This window comes from Montipora capricornis, chromosome 3, assembly GCF_036669925.1.
Source record: "Montipora capricornis isolate CH-2021 chromosome 3, ASM3666992v2, whole genome shotgun sequence".
Lineage (NCBI taxonomy): Eukaryota > Metazoa > Cnidaria > Anthozoa > Scleractinia > Acroporidae > Montipora > Montipora capricornis.
This window is the reverse complement of record NC_090885.1, coordinates 69,037,346-69,053,491: the sequence shown is the minus strand read 5'-3', so window position 1 is coordinate 69,053,491 and position 16,146 is coordinate 69,037,346. Positions and strand designations below refer to the sequence as shown.

Here is a 16,146-nt window from a genome sequence, read left to right as displayed (position 1 = left end):
GCGTCTTACGCGCTCCCATCATAGCAGTAAATTCATTAACATTGGCAGTAACAGCAACACCTATAAGTACAACGTTTTTACCAGAACCATAAAAGAATGGAACACTCTACCTTCGTATTAGATCAGCCTTTTGTGGACGATTTTAAATCTGCTATAACGAACTATTTTAGTCTATCCCACTGATTTCTTTTTGTTGTTGTTTTTTTTTGTTCACATTCACAGTGATGGGAAACCTTTGTGAAATAAATAAATAAATGAATAAATAAATAAATAAATAAATAAACAAATCAATCAATCAATCAATTAATCAATCAATCTTAGTGCTGTGCATCCTGGGTTTGGAATTTTAAGATACTGACTAGCAATTTAATCCAATTATTGAAATAGCTAAATGAAGAAGAATTGAGGTCTTCTGCTCTGCTGGTGTTTGCAAACAAGCAAGACTTGCCAAACGCCTTTACTGTCCACGAAATAACAGAGAAGCTTGGACTCCATGAAAGTAATCTTAGAAGCAGAAAGGTAAGAATATTATTATTATGGAAGTTTCACTAGCTTTAAAAGGTTGTTGTTGGTGGTTTTTTTTTCACTAGAGCCATCCCCTAATTTAGCTCTGTTTGTCATCTAAAAAAAGAAGTTTTGAGGTGCAGAAAGAGTCCAGTGGACGGTGGAATGGGGAGGGGCAGAAAAAAGTGGAGAGTTAAGCCCGGTTTACACGACAAACATTTTGGGCACGGCACCCCTACAATTTGGCACCCATGCCTAACATTTTAGGTACGTTTCCCTCACTTTTTATCGTCTAAATGGAAATTTTATGGGCACAGGTGCTCAAAAATTAGGGGTGCCGGGACCATATGAATAGGTGGTCCGGTGCCTGTTTTTCAGGGGTGCCGTGCCCATATTTTCTGGTCGAAGCTGCCAACATCTTGATGACCAAACCCAGAGTCCCTGGGAATGAGATTGTTTTCTCTTCTCGCTGAGAGTTATGGGTCAAATCCAAGATGGCGTCGAGTTCCAACAGATAAGATAAAAGAAAACGTTGTCTTAGTAACTCTGAAATCCTCATACTACTGCACTTCGCTGTACGTTGTCAAGACCATGTCAAACCAGGCATCAGATTGCAACCGCACCCAAATACTTCTTATTCTTGGCTGGTTTACCGCAGCTAGCACGGCTCGGACAAACATTCTGCGCCTCTTAACGTTGTTATAAAAAGCACTAAAAAGCACTAAATATTCCTGAAAATTTATATTTCTTCGCTTTCTCATGAAAAACCAAAAGAAAAAAGCACGGTTGGTTCGTGTTCTCATGTCCGGCATCTTGAAAGTAGTTAAACCGCTGACAAATTCATCGGAGTTGCTCAACAATTTTAGAGGTGCCGTTTGTAATTCAAAATTGTGGTATCCCAAATAAAGAAAATTTTATCGTGTGAACGGGCAATGGGTGGACCGAATATATATGCACGGGTGCCAAATCGCAGGGGTGCCGTGCCCAAAATATTGTGTAAACCGGGCTTAAGCATGCACATTTTCCTCTGATGCGGAAAGGTGTCATATTTACTCTAAGCATTAAGATGGAATTGAAAATGCAACGTCTTTTTGAAAAAACTAAAACTATGGGTCGGTCAGACGACAGTAAACAGCCATAAGACGTAGACATACTGAGCTAGGGCAAGGGTGGCACAGTTGGTTAGTGCGCGGCCTCGGTGCAACAAGTCCCGAGTTCGATCCCCGGATTTCACATCCTTGTTTCGATTTCTTCCCTTTCAGTGTAGCCAAAGTAGCTTTAAATACATGTACCCCTAAGAGGGGGGGGGGGGGGGGTAAAATGAGCGCACCGTCGGCTTTCTGGGAGAGTACTCTGTAGAGAGTAAAGGAACTTCCGACGTTAAATAAGGTGTACCTTTACTTTTACCGTAACTAGCTCCTCAAACAGAAGTTATGAAGCGATGATCTTGTGATTACTAGGCTTTATATATGCATGATTGCACAATCGATTGTGCTACTTTTCTGAATAATTTTAATAACTTGTTATTCTTCTAATTTCCAGTGGTACGTGCAAGCCACATGCGCCCCAAAAGGAGATGGCCTTTACGAAGGACTTGACTGGCTATCAAATGAACTTGCCAAGGCAGTCTAGATAATCTTTTTTTTACTTCAAAGATTTGCACACTATGTAAGAATGGATTGAGGCCTTTGAAAAACCATCTCAAGAGATTAAACCTGTATAGCGTGGTAGTTAACTGGGAGTATTGTGTAATTTGTGCATGGCTGGTACTAGTTTATACAACAGCTCAAAATGCTGAGTTGGTAGTCACAGGCAAACCATGTTTTAAGATCGTGGATTAAGGTGCCTTATACCAGTATGAATGTTTTGCCTCTTGGAAAAAGATGGATCTGCTGGTGAAAATACTGATTTCAGTCAAAAGCAAGAAGTTATAGGAGATCATCTCTTGCCAGCCAATCAGCTTATTCCTGTATTTGCTTCAATTGTGATTAAGTTCTGCATGTTTTTTATTTTCAGTGAACACTCCTATGTGCATGCATGTTTGTAAAAGGCTGTAAAGATTACTTGTGTTTTACATGTGTTTTACGAGTTTTCCCTTAGAATTCCTATAAACCTTTTCAAAAAACACTTCAAACAACAATCTCTTTGCATTAAAAAAAAAACAATATGTTTTTGCGTTTCTCGAGTATTAGTAATTTGGAGCAGCCACCCTACAGACAACCAATAGCGTCATGTCAATTCGGGCACGAAGATTTTTCCTACGTGAGTGCTCTCCCTAGACTTGTAGTTGGTTGAGTTTTTAAGGGTCCTTCAAGTCACTAATTATTGTTGTTTAATAACATAGGAAAACGAGAAATAAATACCATTAAAATCCAACTTAGTAAAACCGAAGCCCAAGTTGTTGTAGTTGGTCTTGTTCTCGTGGCGCGCGTGGGAAGGAGAATACGCGCGGGAAGCGAGAACTTTTTCTTCGCGCGCACAATCGAATGATCTTTCTCATTATCGGTGTACTTAAAGAGACCTTGAGTTAATTTCTTGAAAATTAATGATTTGAGTGTGTTTTAGGGCCTCGGGAAAAAATGAGAGTTTCAAACAAAGTTGTCATAATAAACTACTGTAATTTGCCCAATTAAGAACCGTAATTCATTTCCTTTGATAAGAACTTCGGATAGGAGGCTTTCGAGATCTTTGTCGCTGATACTTTGAGGAAAACGATAGTTCGCTAACTGTTCTTTCATGTAGTTGTACTTCGAACATAGCTTTTGATAGTGCTGTCGATTTGTTAGAGGCCTGTGCATGATCATCTTCATACCCTCCCGTTCCGTAACCAAATCATCTAATAACGTGTGAAAATCAATTAGCCTTTGGCGTGACTCTGGCACATACGTATCGGAAACCTCGATTTAGGCCCAAAGTCTCCAGCTTTGCGGAAAACGCTGATCCGTTACGGCCTTAGATGACATTAAAAATAGAGTAAAAGTACGAGGTGAAATAAACTCGAATCAGTGAGAAGGCGATGTGAATTTAGCAACCAAGTCTCTCCCTCGATTGAAGGATTATTGTTAATTGTCAATTTCTTCCAAGTGAAGTATTATCGTTCATTTTGGACACTGAAAGCTTGCTAGGGATCATGAACATTTCTTTAAAAGCCGAAACCCAATGTCTGGATACGCAGGACTCGAACCTGGGAACGTGTGATTAACAACCCCTTCACTTAACCACTAGACTACCACATCAGTAACTGCGACGATGTCATTTTTTATTAATGTCAATAATTCTTTTCTTCCAAAAGTGCCGCTGTAAATGTGTATTAACACCCGCTAAGAAGCAAGCTTACACAAGTGAAAAATATCGGTCGGCTAGACTTCCAAGGGAAAGCTAACCATTTTCAAATCAAGGTTCAGACTTAACAATTATTCAGAAATGATTATATATCAAATCAAGTGATATTCACTGTTGATTCCAGAAGAGTGCTCTACAGATAAGGAGCGGTAATATCAGCATGTAGTCTACTCAATATGAGTACATATGGATTTTAACACAGGTCTGTTTCGTAGACCAACAAACGTTGATCCACTCTTCAGTTAATCTCCATACACACTGAAGCATCGTTACGTCTTACATCACTTATCAACATAATCACGCAACATTGTGTCCGTTATCGCGAGAGAATCGCATTTGAAAATTCAAAAAATACATGCGCGCGCTTATGATTGGCCGTAAGAACCAGTACGTTGCGCTTGTTCAGCGTCGCCATTTGGGGATTCGGTATAATAAAATATTTCTCTTCGATACATAAAATAAAAATAGTTTACTTCATAGAAAGTGCGGCGTACGGGGTTTTATGCACGAGTTGTTTGTGTCAAAAACCCGAACGAGCGAGGAACGAGCGAGTGAGGGTTTTTGACACAAACAACGAGTGAATAAAACCCCGTACAAAGCACTTTCTATGTCGTAAACTCTTTATTACACATAACATGAGAATTTTCATTAAAATAGTTTTCTGAACGCGAATTAGAAACAAAAACTCACTAACAATAGAACCAAATGCAAATTTAATTTAATTCAATAACAAAGTACGATTTGCACGATTTGCACGATTTGCACGAGATGCACGAGTGATTGGCATGGAAACGCCTTTACGCTATCGCTGATTGGTTATACTTTCACATGTGAAATAGCTGTACGCCATTCTGATTGGCTGTATAGGTCTTTTTCACATGTGAAAATAAAGCGTATAGATTTGTACAAATGAGCTTTATGGAATAAAATTCTCATGTTATGTGTAATAAAACAACAGATTCGACAGATTCGAATTCATGTTTATTAATTCAAAAAGGAGTTCACACCACAGGTTTGCGAGCAAATTTCAGTCCTATCTTTGCAGTCTGCTGTAAAGGAGATGCTAAATTTCTCCGTTGACTGCGCGATGACGCAGGCACCAGTGAAGAGTAACAGTTTTGTCTCTGACGCCCAGCTTTTGTGCAATATTTTTCCGTTGTATGCTATTTAGTTTGTTATTTAAATTTTGGTTGGCTTTGAGTGATTTTCAATGACGTGCCGAATTAAATTTGCGACTCTTATTGGTTGGTTTAACACTTCGCGCCACTTTTTTCAAATTGTAAATGGTTTGAACCCAGAAGTCACGTGTGATTTGTACGCAAGCTGTTTTCAGCTCTTTTCATACGCTTCGGCTTTAGATTGGATCATCGGGTTGTTTCACGCTCAATTGAAAACTGCTTTATCTTTCGCTACTTTTGCCTTTCCGATAGAGTGCCATTTTATTTATTTACAAGTTTACAAAATAATATTAGGGACCTTAAGCAAGGACGACGACGACGGCTAAGAGAACGTTGTCTAAAAATATTATTTCCCGTTACTGTAATAATTTTGCGATTACTCTAAGTTGCTCGGCTTGGAAAGAATGAGTACACATTCCAAGAATAAAATTGATAAGAGCGGTGTGGATATTTAGAGAGAACTGCTTGAAAATTCATCGTCAGGTTCTCTCGTCCTCCAAATGACTTCAAATTTGATCATTTCACGTCGTTGTCAAGAAGAGAACGGCAAAGAATTGTATAAAGATGTAAAACGCACGTGCAGGGCGTGCCCAACTATTGTTTTTGCGATTTAAACCAATTGTTTTGTGACGTTCTCGTAGCCGTCGTCGTCGTCTTGCTTAAGGTCCCTATTTATTGTCGAAGCGACCGAGGCAAACACACAATTTGCCATACAATGATTTTCAAAATGAGAGAGTAATTCCTCGGATGCTTAATTAATAGAGATTGGCCTTTAAATGTCGCTTAATTGTTGGAAATTTAACTCGACAGTAAGCATGCTCTAAATCTGTAAATCAGATAGAAAAAGATTTGCGCCACAGGAGAACCAGTGATCAAACAGAGAGACAGGATTGCCGTGTAGATAAGAGGCTTTCCACCTGACTCCAGTGAGGGATACAGCAGGGGTTCCCTGTGCAAGTCTATTTTAGTTTGTATTAAAATGAAAACCACGGTAAAAACAACGTAGGCTCCATTGAATACGTAGGCGTATATGACGTGCCACAGTCTTACGGGGATATAGCTGGCGTGTGTGTCAACAATGAGGAATACCAGATAGAGAACGTGTCGCGGGAAATCGAGCAATCCCAGAAAGGTGTATCGTACTTCGAAGAAAAAGGCGAAATAAGCGACCATGCTGACGAAAGTACTGCTGAAAGCAAGGGTGTGAAGGACCCACAACAGTTGATGATGACAAGAGAGGTCGTTTTCGTAGAGCTTAGAACTTTCGTCTTTTTCTCCTGGTTTTACACCGCAGGAATTAGAATCGCCGGGATCCAGAAATGCATTGTCTTGGTCGCCTTCTTGAATGATTCTATCATATTGATCTCTTTCTCTTGATCCACACTCTGAGCCAAGAAGTGCAGTGAACGAACCAAGCAGAAAATACAGGGCTGTCACAATGCGACTCCAGTTTCCCAAATGAATGATCCACAATCCCCCTGGGTGATCCAGCGCAATCCAAACAAGATCTGCTGCTGCCAAAGAAGCGTACAGTAAGCGAAGTAAAGCAAACACTGGCCTTGGAAGCTGGAAAAGAGACAAAAAAAAGGAGACAAATCATTACTGAATACTGTAACGTACTGTACTGGTTTATTTTTAGTACCCCTCTGATTTTTTTTTTCGGATCGCGCTTTTCCCGCGCATTCGTAAGAATTCCTTGCTCATATAACTTCTCATGGTAGAGAGACTTTTCACGTTACGTACCCCAAGTAGGATTCAAACTCGATATCTCCTCAAACAGAGGCGCTCGTGACCACTAAACCACGTGGTTAACTAGGGAAAAATGGTGAGCGTGACCGGAAACTAGTTTTTGTGTTCTCGTTGCACACAATATCTGGGTTTATTATTTAGATACTGATGAAATACCAGGATTTCTCCTTTTACTAAAAAATCATATCTTCACCGCGCGCAGTGAACATATCATTTTTATCTTTCACATGTGAGACCTAGGTGTCGTCATGGTAACGAACACGATTAGCCAATAAAACGCGAGCTTCCTTTTCATTGTAAGATACTTTTGTGTTTTGATATAATTTTTCTCTACTACATTAACATTTTAATTGCAAAATTTTACATTATCATGATCATGATTTGTTTTTCATAACTTTCACATCTTGTTTCACGTTACACAACATGCGTGTTTTAGCGGTTGGTGACCACTTTTTCATCATTTCGAAAATGAGTAAAACAAGTTATTTTAAATCTGGACATTTCATCAATATCTATATAATAAACAGCTTGGGGATACGAATTTTATCTTCGAGTGCTCAAAGTATCTCTCAGCACTCGAAGACAAAATTCGTATCCCCGCGCGGCCATGTCATATCCTATATATCGTATGACTCGGTAACACTTCTCACCGGCTAATAATCTCCTGGTATTGTTTAAAAAAAGTATTAAATATTCTTAAATACCATGGTAGAAACATGTAAAGCATCCGTTCACCGGTTTTGATTGGAATCAATGCCTTTTTTTATTAACAACAGTTTTAAATTTAATTTGAACAACTATTTCACGATCGCATTTAACCCTATGGTTGGGTCGTCCGACCGACCCAAATTTTTGCCATTTTCAAAAAGAAAAAAAAGTAAGGACATAGTTAAACCATTTTTATGTCGCATAGGAGTTTCGGTGGTCGATCCATTTTCCCATGTTGTCTTAATTACGTCAACCAACTTTTCGGCCATATTGATTTTGGGTTCACGTCTTGTTGTTTTCCAGGCTCCGCAGCAATGATACTGGTGTAGCAGGCCTCCGATTCCGGGACTACTTGTGATTTTTTTTTGGGGGGTTTATTTTTTTCAATCCGACCGACCAACCCAATGTCGGGAACTCATTCGACGCTAAATGGAAAAAAAAAAGGGGGGAGGGGGTGGCCTTAGGTCATTTTGTTTGTCCAGGGGCACTTTACACTTCAAAAAGTTTTTTGTTTCTCAAGCCTCTTTCTCAATATCGCTACAACCAATTCAGTTTCGTGACTATAAAATTTCCGCCTTCCTACGTTTGGGTAGATTGCGAGTAATTCTCATTTATTCTCAAATCCAACACGCTGGGTGGAAATGACAATATATTAAGCGCGATTTTGGCTAAAGAGAAGAAACGAGCTGCTCGCGGTCTATCTTTGAGGACAGGACAGTGGCACTTTGCTGGAAACTACATGTACAATAGTTTTGAACTCTTAAAGATTCCAAAACGGTGCTTCGATACATTGAGAATCGTTTTAGAAAAAAAAAAGAGGAAAGTTCTTCTTGATTTTCTTTCTTTCATTTGTTATTTTGGAAGCGTACGTTGACGTAGCATTGGGCCTGTTGTGAAATCCCTAGTTGCAAACTGAACTGTCTTTTTGTCCTCGCTCACTCCGAGCAAGTTCTTCGGCTCTCGCTTGTTAATTATGATTGAAAAAACGAAAAAAGGTATTGAACTGTGTAAAAATATCCTGCATCTGTTTTTTCCAAATAAGTGAAGAATCTTTTGAATTCTTGAATGGAGCTGACAAAGGAAAGACCATTTTTATTTTGACAGGAGAATAAAAAAAAATGAAGCACCCAATTGTTTAGAATCGATCAACCATTCCCGCGGCTTTAAAGAAAAATCTGAATATCATTACCGCCAGTTTTTCAGAACATCAAGTCCAGGGGTTTTTTTTATTCTTGGCGAAATGTTCCCCTGTAACTTCACTTTTAAGGTAAAAACCATTCATTAGAAAAGACAGACTAAGAAGGCGTGTTGCTGCAAGGACGTTTGTGCTATTTTTTTTTTTCAAAGCTTTTTGCGGCTTATTCAGCATTCTCGTGTTTATCCCCCGATACTCTTGTCATGCACAGCTGAACAGGTTATCATGAGTGCCTCATTCTGCAGTACGTTACCAAATTGATCAACACCATTTGCCTTTTCCCTTTCTTAAAATCCAACAAACGTTCGACAGTTGTTATACGATGTTTGCTAACCCTACGCCAACACCAACCGCATTCATTCTTTTAGAAAAAAGGAACGCGGGATGCATGAGTTGCTTGCAAATGAAGTGTTCATATTTCCCCTCAGTAACCGAGTTGACTTTTCTCAATTGACCGAGAACTACCTGTTGATCATCTTCTCGTTTTGTAAACCGAATGACTTTATCAATCAAGTCAAAACCACACTAATCTATAATTGTGCAGTGAAGGAGACCGTTTGCTTGTTCAGAAAATTATGGCCTCTTTGTTCACTTTGCGTTCATTTCATAGTACGGTTGACGGGCAACGTTTTGTCTCACTCACCGGTGAATCTGTAAATGCTCTTGAATCATGAAATCGTAGTCCAAGATTTCTTACACTGCATTCTTGGCCAAGCACCTTACAACAGCCACCCATTGCGTCTCGAAAACAGACTTCTGCTTTCGATGACTTTGGGACGCTTCGGTGATCTGCATAACTCACGTCAGGTGTGGGTGCATAAATTACCTCTCGGGAGAGAATATATTATCACTGAAGCTTGAACATTTCAAGGAATCAGCTGTCTTATCCCCGCGCAAAAGTAACCCTTCGTGTTCTTTGGGTTGGTTTTGTATAACAACAAAGACGAGGTTACGACTTAACATCTTTGCTTCTCTTTTGAACATAATGCTCACGCATGCAGTGTTATATTTTGTTTGCTTGATCAGTGGAGCATTTTCTTTGGTTGGTTCCCCGCCAAAAAGACCTTTAAATGCCCAATATGATATGAATAAATTATTTCATCGCCTTGCTAATTTACCCCACCAAATACCCGCGAACTTGTTTCCTGATGCCATATGCCAAGCACGTGGAAGTGGATAAAAGCCGTTTTGGCTCATGAATTTCGCCTAGAAAGCTTTTTACTGCAGTTTTCAAATCCCGAGCTGTTTTCAGAATCCCCGGTAAGTTTTTCAATGTTTTAATGTAATAACCCTCTAGTCGATGGAGTGAAAGGAGTGTCTGGGGATGTTTGGCGCAACGAAATGTAGTTTGGTTCAGTGACTGTTCTGTCACTTTTTAAAACGTTCATAATATTCCCAATGCCTAAAATCCTGTGAACTCTGTCTTCAAGATTGGAATGAGTGTTCATCAACTTCGAATTCTTGGAGATCGATGAAGAGTGAACTGAGGTGATCCTCGTAAACAACGGGCTCATAGATTTTCAGTTAACTGTTGGTTACGCCGAGCGATCAAAATTCGATGCTCTGCCTTCATTTTACACTCAAAAAGTGCGTGATTTATCCAAAGAGATGCTTAAATCCCATTTACTGAAGAACTTTTTATTATTTATGCTTTAAAGCATGGACATAATGTGTGCCATGGAATTTAAAATTATCATATATAATGATTTGCGTTTAATCATGTACCATCCTCAAACGTGATCTCGGATATTCTGCCCGCTCTGAAACCGTTTACTTGTACAAAAAAATCTATATTTATAGTGAAGGACCGGCAACTGAGAACCCGTGTAATGCGAGCGTCGTAAAAATCTCAGTTTTCAAAAATTCAACTGCATTAAGCGGTCGACATTCATGTAGCGAATATCATCCGGGTCAACTGTGAAACCACTGATTAGAATAATATTTCAATTTAAAGGGACAGACAAAGAGAAAGGGCGTTGTCTGGAAAGTTATTCGCAAGTTTTGACATTAACAATGGTAACGCCAGCGAATCACTTTTTAGCAATTCAGTTCCATCTTATGTTACGGAAGTTGTACAATATGGGCAAAATCTTATGATTGGCTTGCTGCAGGCTGCCGTGAAGGAAAGATGGAGATTGAACGATTCACTCTTGCAGTCTTCAAGTTGTCCTCAAATCCTTACATTTATTGATTCCGGCCACGTTCGCGTTTGGGCATCAATCTATCTAAAATGCGTGCCGCACTTGCAGCAGAAGTTTCTTTCCTTATTAAACCAGTAAGTGATACGTGATATTATTGTTTTGCGGCTTTACCACTACGGAAGTCGTCGTCTTCGCGAAAAGTCCGTTATGTCAGATGTCCCCAGGCAGTTTTTTTTTTCCTAACTGTGTATCACATGATTAATATCTTTATGGCGCATGCACGCTAAAGTGTTGATTTTCCTCTCTGATGCAAAATCGGATCTCGGATATTAAAGGACGATAAATTGCTTGCCCTGTCTCACAACCCTTAGATGTTCATGACTGTGGGCCTGGGACTGTGGGACGTTGAAAAACCCACATAACTTTCGCAAAGACAGGACTCCCAGTGTTGTGCTTTGTTCTCTGTGGTATACCATGGTTGGGCGGAGGGTGAATGCAAGGCGATACGAGATATTCTTGGATTGCACGTGACGTCACGGAAAAATAAAATACAAAACTAAAGAGCCTTTTGAGTTTTTATCTAGATCAGCTACAAGAGGATTTAAAAATATATCTCTCTGCATGTTTTCAGCTCGGTACCGTGTTTCGTTTCGAAAATAGAACAGTTTGAATTTCAGAGTTTTTCACAGTGCGTGACATGTTGACGGCTTTCGAAAAACATGCCAGTTGATTAAAAACATCGATTTCCCTCGTGTTTTTGTGGCCTAAACAGCCAATATACTAGGAGTCGTGTCTATACGAATGTTTTCTAGCTCATTATTCTTGCTTTTCACCCACGTGACCTTTTGCTTGACAACGGTTGCTAGCCGCCATGTTGGTGTCCCTCGACAGTAAACAACCCTGAGACTTGGACCCGTTGTTTATTTGTTCCTCTTCTATAACATTTCCATTTCTTGACTCAATTTCTTAAATGGTAAGCGATTTATGTTTTCACTTGCGTGACGTGCAACCCAAGAATAACAAGCAACTCTAGTCTACAATCCCGGGAATAAATTAACATACCACATGATATATGATGAAGTCAATGATCAATTACTTAAGGGCTCGTTCACGATAAACGATTGACAAAACCTGGGAAATGTTTTGAGGAATCATTAATTAAATACCAACCGTGACCAATTTTCAAACCCCTCATTCAATCACGGCCCCAGAGCTCTTGTCTTATGTACATGAATGAGAGAGAGAAGAGCTCTAGGGAACCCTGAAGCAAAGTATCTTGGTCTCATTGGTTTTCGTGAAGAACCATGAAAAAGCATCCCCGATTGGTGCATTCATGTTAGAAAGAGGAGTGAGCAGGCGACGTAAGGTTCAAATAGCCAAATTTTGGCTATAAGAACCCTACGGGGCATGTTCTCCTACATAGCGTTTCCCAGAGCCGAGGGTCATGCGCAGAAATGAGATCTGAGGCTCTGGTGACGAGAACGGCCCCTCATTACTTTGGGATTCGACTCGGTGTTTGGATTTCGCACTTTTCATGTTTTGTTTTATTTTTTTTGTGGGGGTGGCGCTGTGGTTGCGCATGCGTAAGATTTCTTTGCCTCGTAGAAGACATTCCAAGTAGGATTCGAACTCGGTATCCCCTCGTTCAGAGGCAATCACGATGACCACTAATCCACGGACGCACTACTCGACAAACTGACGAGGGAATATGTATTAAAGAGCTGTGTGCGTCACCTGAAACGAATTTTTGTATTTCGGTGCACGCAATGCAATATCCGGTCATCGTATGCTTTGGAACACATCTTACCGGGTTAATTACATAATTTCCTAATTCTATCGGTATTGTTAAGGAAAAGTATTTTTTAGATACCATCGTAGAAAGTTGTAAAGCATTTGTTTACTGGTTTTGATTACAATCAACGCCGTTAACAGCAGGTTTAAATGTGAACAAATATTCTACGATCGCACTTAACCATATGGTTGCGGTAGGAATGTGGACTTTGGACTTCGGACTACGGAATTGAACAAGATATGGTAACATAAAAAATCACTGAAATACTCTAAATTTTAAAGGAAATCGGCTAACATCTTGTACTATATTGGATCGATGTAAGACGCAGTTCTATCCTGTTTAGTGTGGGTCCATTATTGTTTCTGTTGTATATTTATCTGAAAACATGGTTTTTCAGGGCCACCCAACGAACTAATTCAGCTAAACACGAAAATTTGGTTTTAGCAAACCGAGTTGATCACGGTCGAATAGATCAATTGAATGGCTCACGTATCGAGTGTTAAGGCCCTGGCAAGCGCTTTCAACATTTGCTTTAACATCCGTTTGATTTTGTTGAACAGCGATGTTGAAACAGTTTGTCACCCCCTTTGAAACATGTTGAATCGAAGTTAAATTGATGTTGAATGAAATTGAAAGCGCTTAAAATGTGCATCAACAACCATTCAACATTTCTTTTGTCATCGCGAAAGTAGAACTGAAGTTGGAGCCGTTTGCACACTCTTTCAACATTGTTGGGTATGCGCGTGCGCACTAATCGGTTTCTCAATGACTTATCCATGTCCGCATCCACCGTAACAACTCCGTATCCACAGTAACAACCGCGGCTGCAGCCTGGGACTGAATACCAGGCCTCTTGAAACAGGTGATGTTTCAGTTACGAGATATATTGCTAGCTTTTTGACAACGTGGATTCCCAAAATCTTAGACGATGTTTTTCCTTTTTTTCCTTTGGTAACCAACGCCACTGAGACCGGCTGTGTTGGATGTCTGTTGGGTTACATTCATATTTTCTTTTTTCTCTCTTTATTTTCCAGTGGTTTCCTCCAGCGCTTTTTGTCATTTACCGTTTGATAGCCACATCTTGTTGTATAATTCTTACAGTGGATAGTGTAGTCCACAACCCCAGCTACCGATGGACTTTGCAGTTTGAAAGCTGGAGTATCTCAGCCGTCTGTGCGTATTTCAGCCTTAGCACGTGTCTCCTCGTTTATAGTACATTTAAAGAATGGAGAGAAAACATCAAGACTAAAGAGGATCCGAAACACACTGAAGGAGGTGAAGACAGTCATTGGTTTGAAAATGATGATTCAAGCGAAAACGAGTTACTATGGAACGTTCCTGGCTATGAAGAGGATGAAAGACTGAAGAAACTGGAAAATGCTGACAGACTATCGTGTTGCCACAAAATAATTTGGCTTTTACGGAGCATCGCCCAAAGCAGCATCTTAGTCGTGATTGCATGCTATGTGTTACTGGAGAATCATGTTACGTTGATTATTTTAGCGGGCTACATTTCTTTTGCCTTTTTTCTGTTCGCCGACGCCATCTTCAGTTTCGCACCAATCAGGCTTGCGCACACAGTTTACGCGTTGTTATTTTCTTTGATTTACATCCTTGTTATTTTTGTTTTGTATTTTGTTCTTGATGTATACCATGAGATGACTGACCTGCCACGCTTTGTTGGCAGGGTCCAGAGTGACACCTCTTCCATATTAGTGTTAGTTATTCTTTTTATCGGACAGCCGTTGTTTCAAATGTTTTATTTTATCGTCCACAAATTAAATACGCTTGTATATATTAAATACTATGGATATTAATACCCAGGATGGAACATTCTGTGATATACATGGTACATTTTTGATACGAGTCCCTCGGATTGCCTTTCTTGCTACGGCTAAAAAGCAGTTCTTGCCTCGTTACGAGGTGAAAAATTAAAAGAATAAACGTGTTCTAAATCGAGACTGCTTGGTGCAATTATGGTAGAGAATTGTATCACAAGTTTTTCTAAAAGCGGTCCATTGTTATTTGTTTTTTTTTTTTTTCGCTTTTTTTTTCAAAATCTGGTCTGACACCTCTTTCGAGGGAAAATTGACATCTGACAAACACTTTTTGTCGTCACCTTTATAGTACAACGCGTTGATAAAAATTGACAATAAACCTGTCTGTTTTAAAAGGGCATAACAAAAGTCGAAAATTTAATGGATCAATCTTCTAATTTTCTGACACTGAATGCTTTTCAAAACAAATAGGGCCTTTAGGTTTCCCCTCTAAAATTCTATGAGGTGATCTCGGCAATCAATTGCCCACGTAGACAGATAGACGAAGCACAAGCTGGCTATGAAAACTTCGTTCTAAAATTCCTAGAAACGCCAAAACCATCAAGCCTTGTGTATAAGAAACTTGTGTCAAGTAAAAGTGAACAACCAAAACAAAGCCAAGAAAAATGACACAAAGAAATAAACATTGGACCTGACGAAAATATCACCTGGAAAGCAGCTTTTGAAATGGCCTTTAAATTTACAAAGAATTCCAACCTTATAGTTACCTTACATTGGAGATTAGCAACCAACGCTTTTCTCAAAAAACTTCGGCTTGTAAATGATGAGGCCTGTTTTTTGTGAGAGCGAGAGAGAAAGCCTTTACCACTTATTTTGGGAATGTGGAAAAACAAAGCAATTTTGGAGAAGCATTTTTTCTTGGTTGCAGTCCCGCAAAATTGTTTCTAAAGAAGATTCGTATATACTCTGCAAGTTGACGTTGCTTTGGGTCTAAGGCCAGATAACTCCAGTCACAAAATGCAGGGTAACTACATTCTTTTATTATGTAAATATTTCATATGGTTGTGTAAGTTTAATCAACGCATCCCACGCCTGGATGAATTCTTACGATTTGTGGAATTTAATCATCTAATAGAGAGGAAAGATCCACAATCCTCCCATAAATGGAAACCTTTTTTTTCCCTTTTTGAATAACTGAATCAGTGGGTTGCATGACGTAGTCTCCAGTAAAACGATCTGTACGAATCTATTGAACAATTTCTTGGTTGCCCAATCCAAAAGCACTTCTACACCACACATACTACAAACAATGTTATACATAGTTTCTTTTCTTTTATTTTTGTTTTTCCTTTCTAATAGGCATTTTTTTTAAATAATTGTAAGGTTTACAGTGCATGCAACATTTTGCAAGTAAAGTATTGTTAGTGGAAGCATATTGTAGTTAATGTATATTTGTGGTTGCCGTTGTAAAATAAAAAAAAACTTTTCATAAAAGAAGAAAAAAAACGGTCCATTGCTAGTCCTGACGCCTTTCTTTGAAATGTAAGAAATGCAGCCTCGTTAGCCTCGTTTTCAGAACAAGTAAGCGGCCTGGAAATGAGATTACTAGATAAAAATAATACTGGAGACAGATCTCGTTTCACTCGAAATGACTTTTTTTCTTTTCTATTTTGTTTATTTTTTCTTGTTTTTATAAACGCTGTCAAGAAAAACAGAGGACATCAAGCGTAATTCAAATACAACAGGGCAAACAGACTAC

The 16,146-nt window shown here is 39.3% G+C and overlaps 3 protein-coding genes across 3 annotated transcripts in view; 2 read left to right on the top strand and 1 right to left on the bottom strand.

Moving 5' to 3' along the window:
* Positions 1-2,895, top strand: part of LOC138041016 (ADP-ribosylation factor 4-like) — a 13,382-nt gene extending 10,487 nt beyond the window's left edge. The window contains exons 5-6 of the mRNA XM_068886779.1: positions 388-519; positions 2,047-2,895. Of these exons, the coding sequence (XP_068742880.1) occupies positions 388-519; positions 2,047-2,136 (222 nt within the window). The 3' untranslated portion in view covers positions 2,137-2,895. The remainder of the gene's footprint in view (positions 1-387; positions 520-2,046) is intronic.
* A 1,910-nt stretch (positions 2,896-4,805) lies between these two features.
* Positions 4,806-9,482, bottom strand: LOC138041015 (uncharacterized). Its single transcript, XM_068886778.1, has 2 exons — positions 9,320-9,482; positions 4,806-6,590 (listed from the first exon to the last, which is right to left on the bottom strand). Exons 1-2 carry the CDS (start codon positions 9,410-9,412, stop codon positions 5,823-5,825), a joined length of 861 nt encoding a protein of 286 aa, XP_068742879.1. The 5' UTR covers positions 9,413-9,482; the 3' UTR covers positions 4,806-5,822.
* A 311-nt stretch (positions 9,483-9,793) lies between these two features.
* Positions 9,794-15,893, top strand: LOC138043845 (uncharacterized). Its single transcript, XM_068890328.1, has 2 exons — positions 9,794-9,936; positions 13,644-15,893. Exons 1-2 carry the CDS (start codon positions 9,832-9,834, stop codon positions 14,424-14,426), a joined length of 888 nt encoding a protein of 295 aa, XP_068746429.1. The 5' UTR covers positions 9,794-9,831; the 3' UTR covers positions 14,427-15,893.
* Positions 15,894-16,146: the final 253 nt, after the last annotated feature.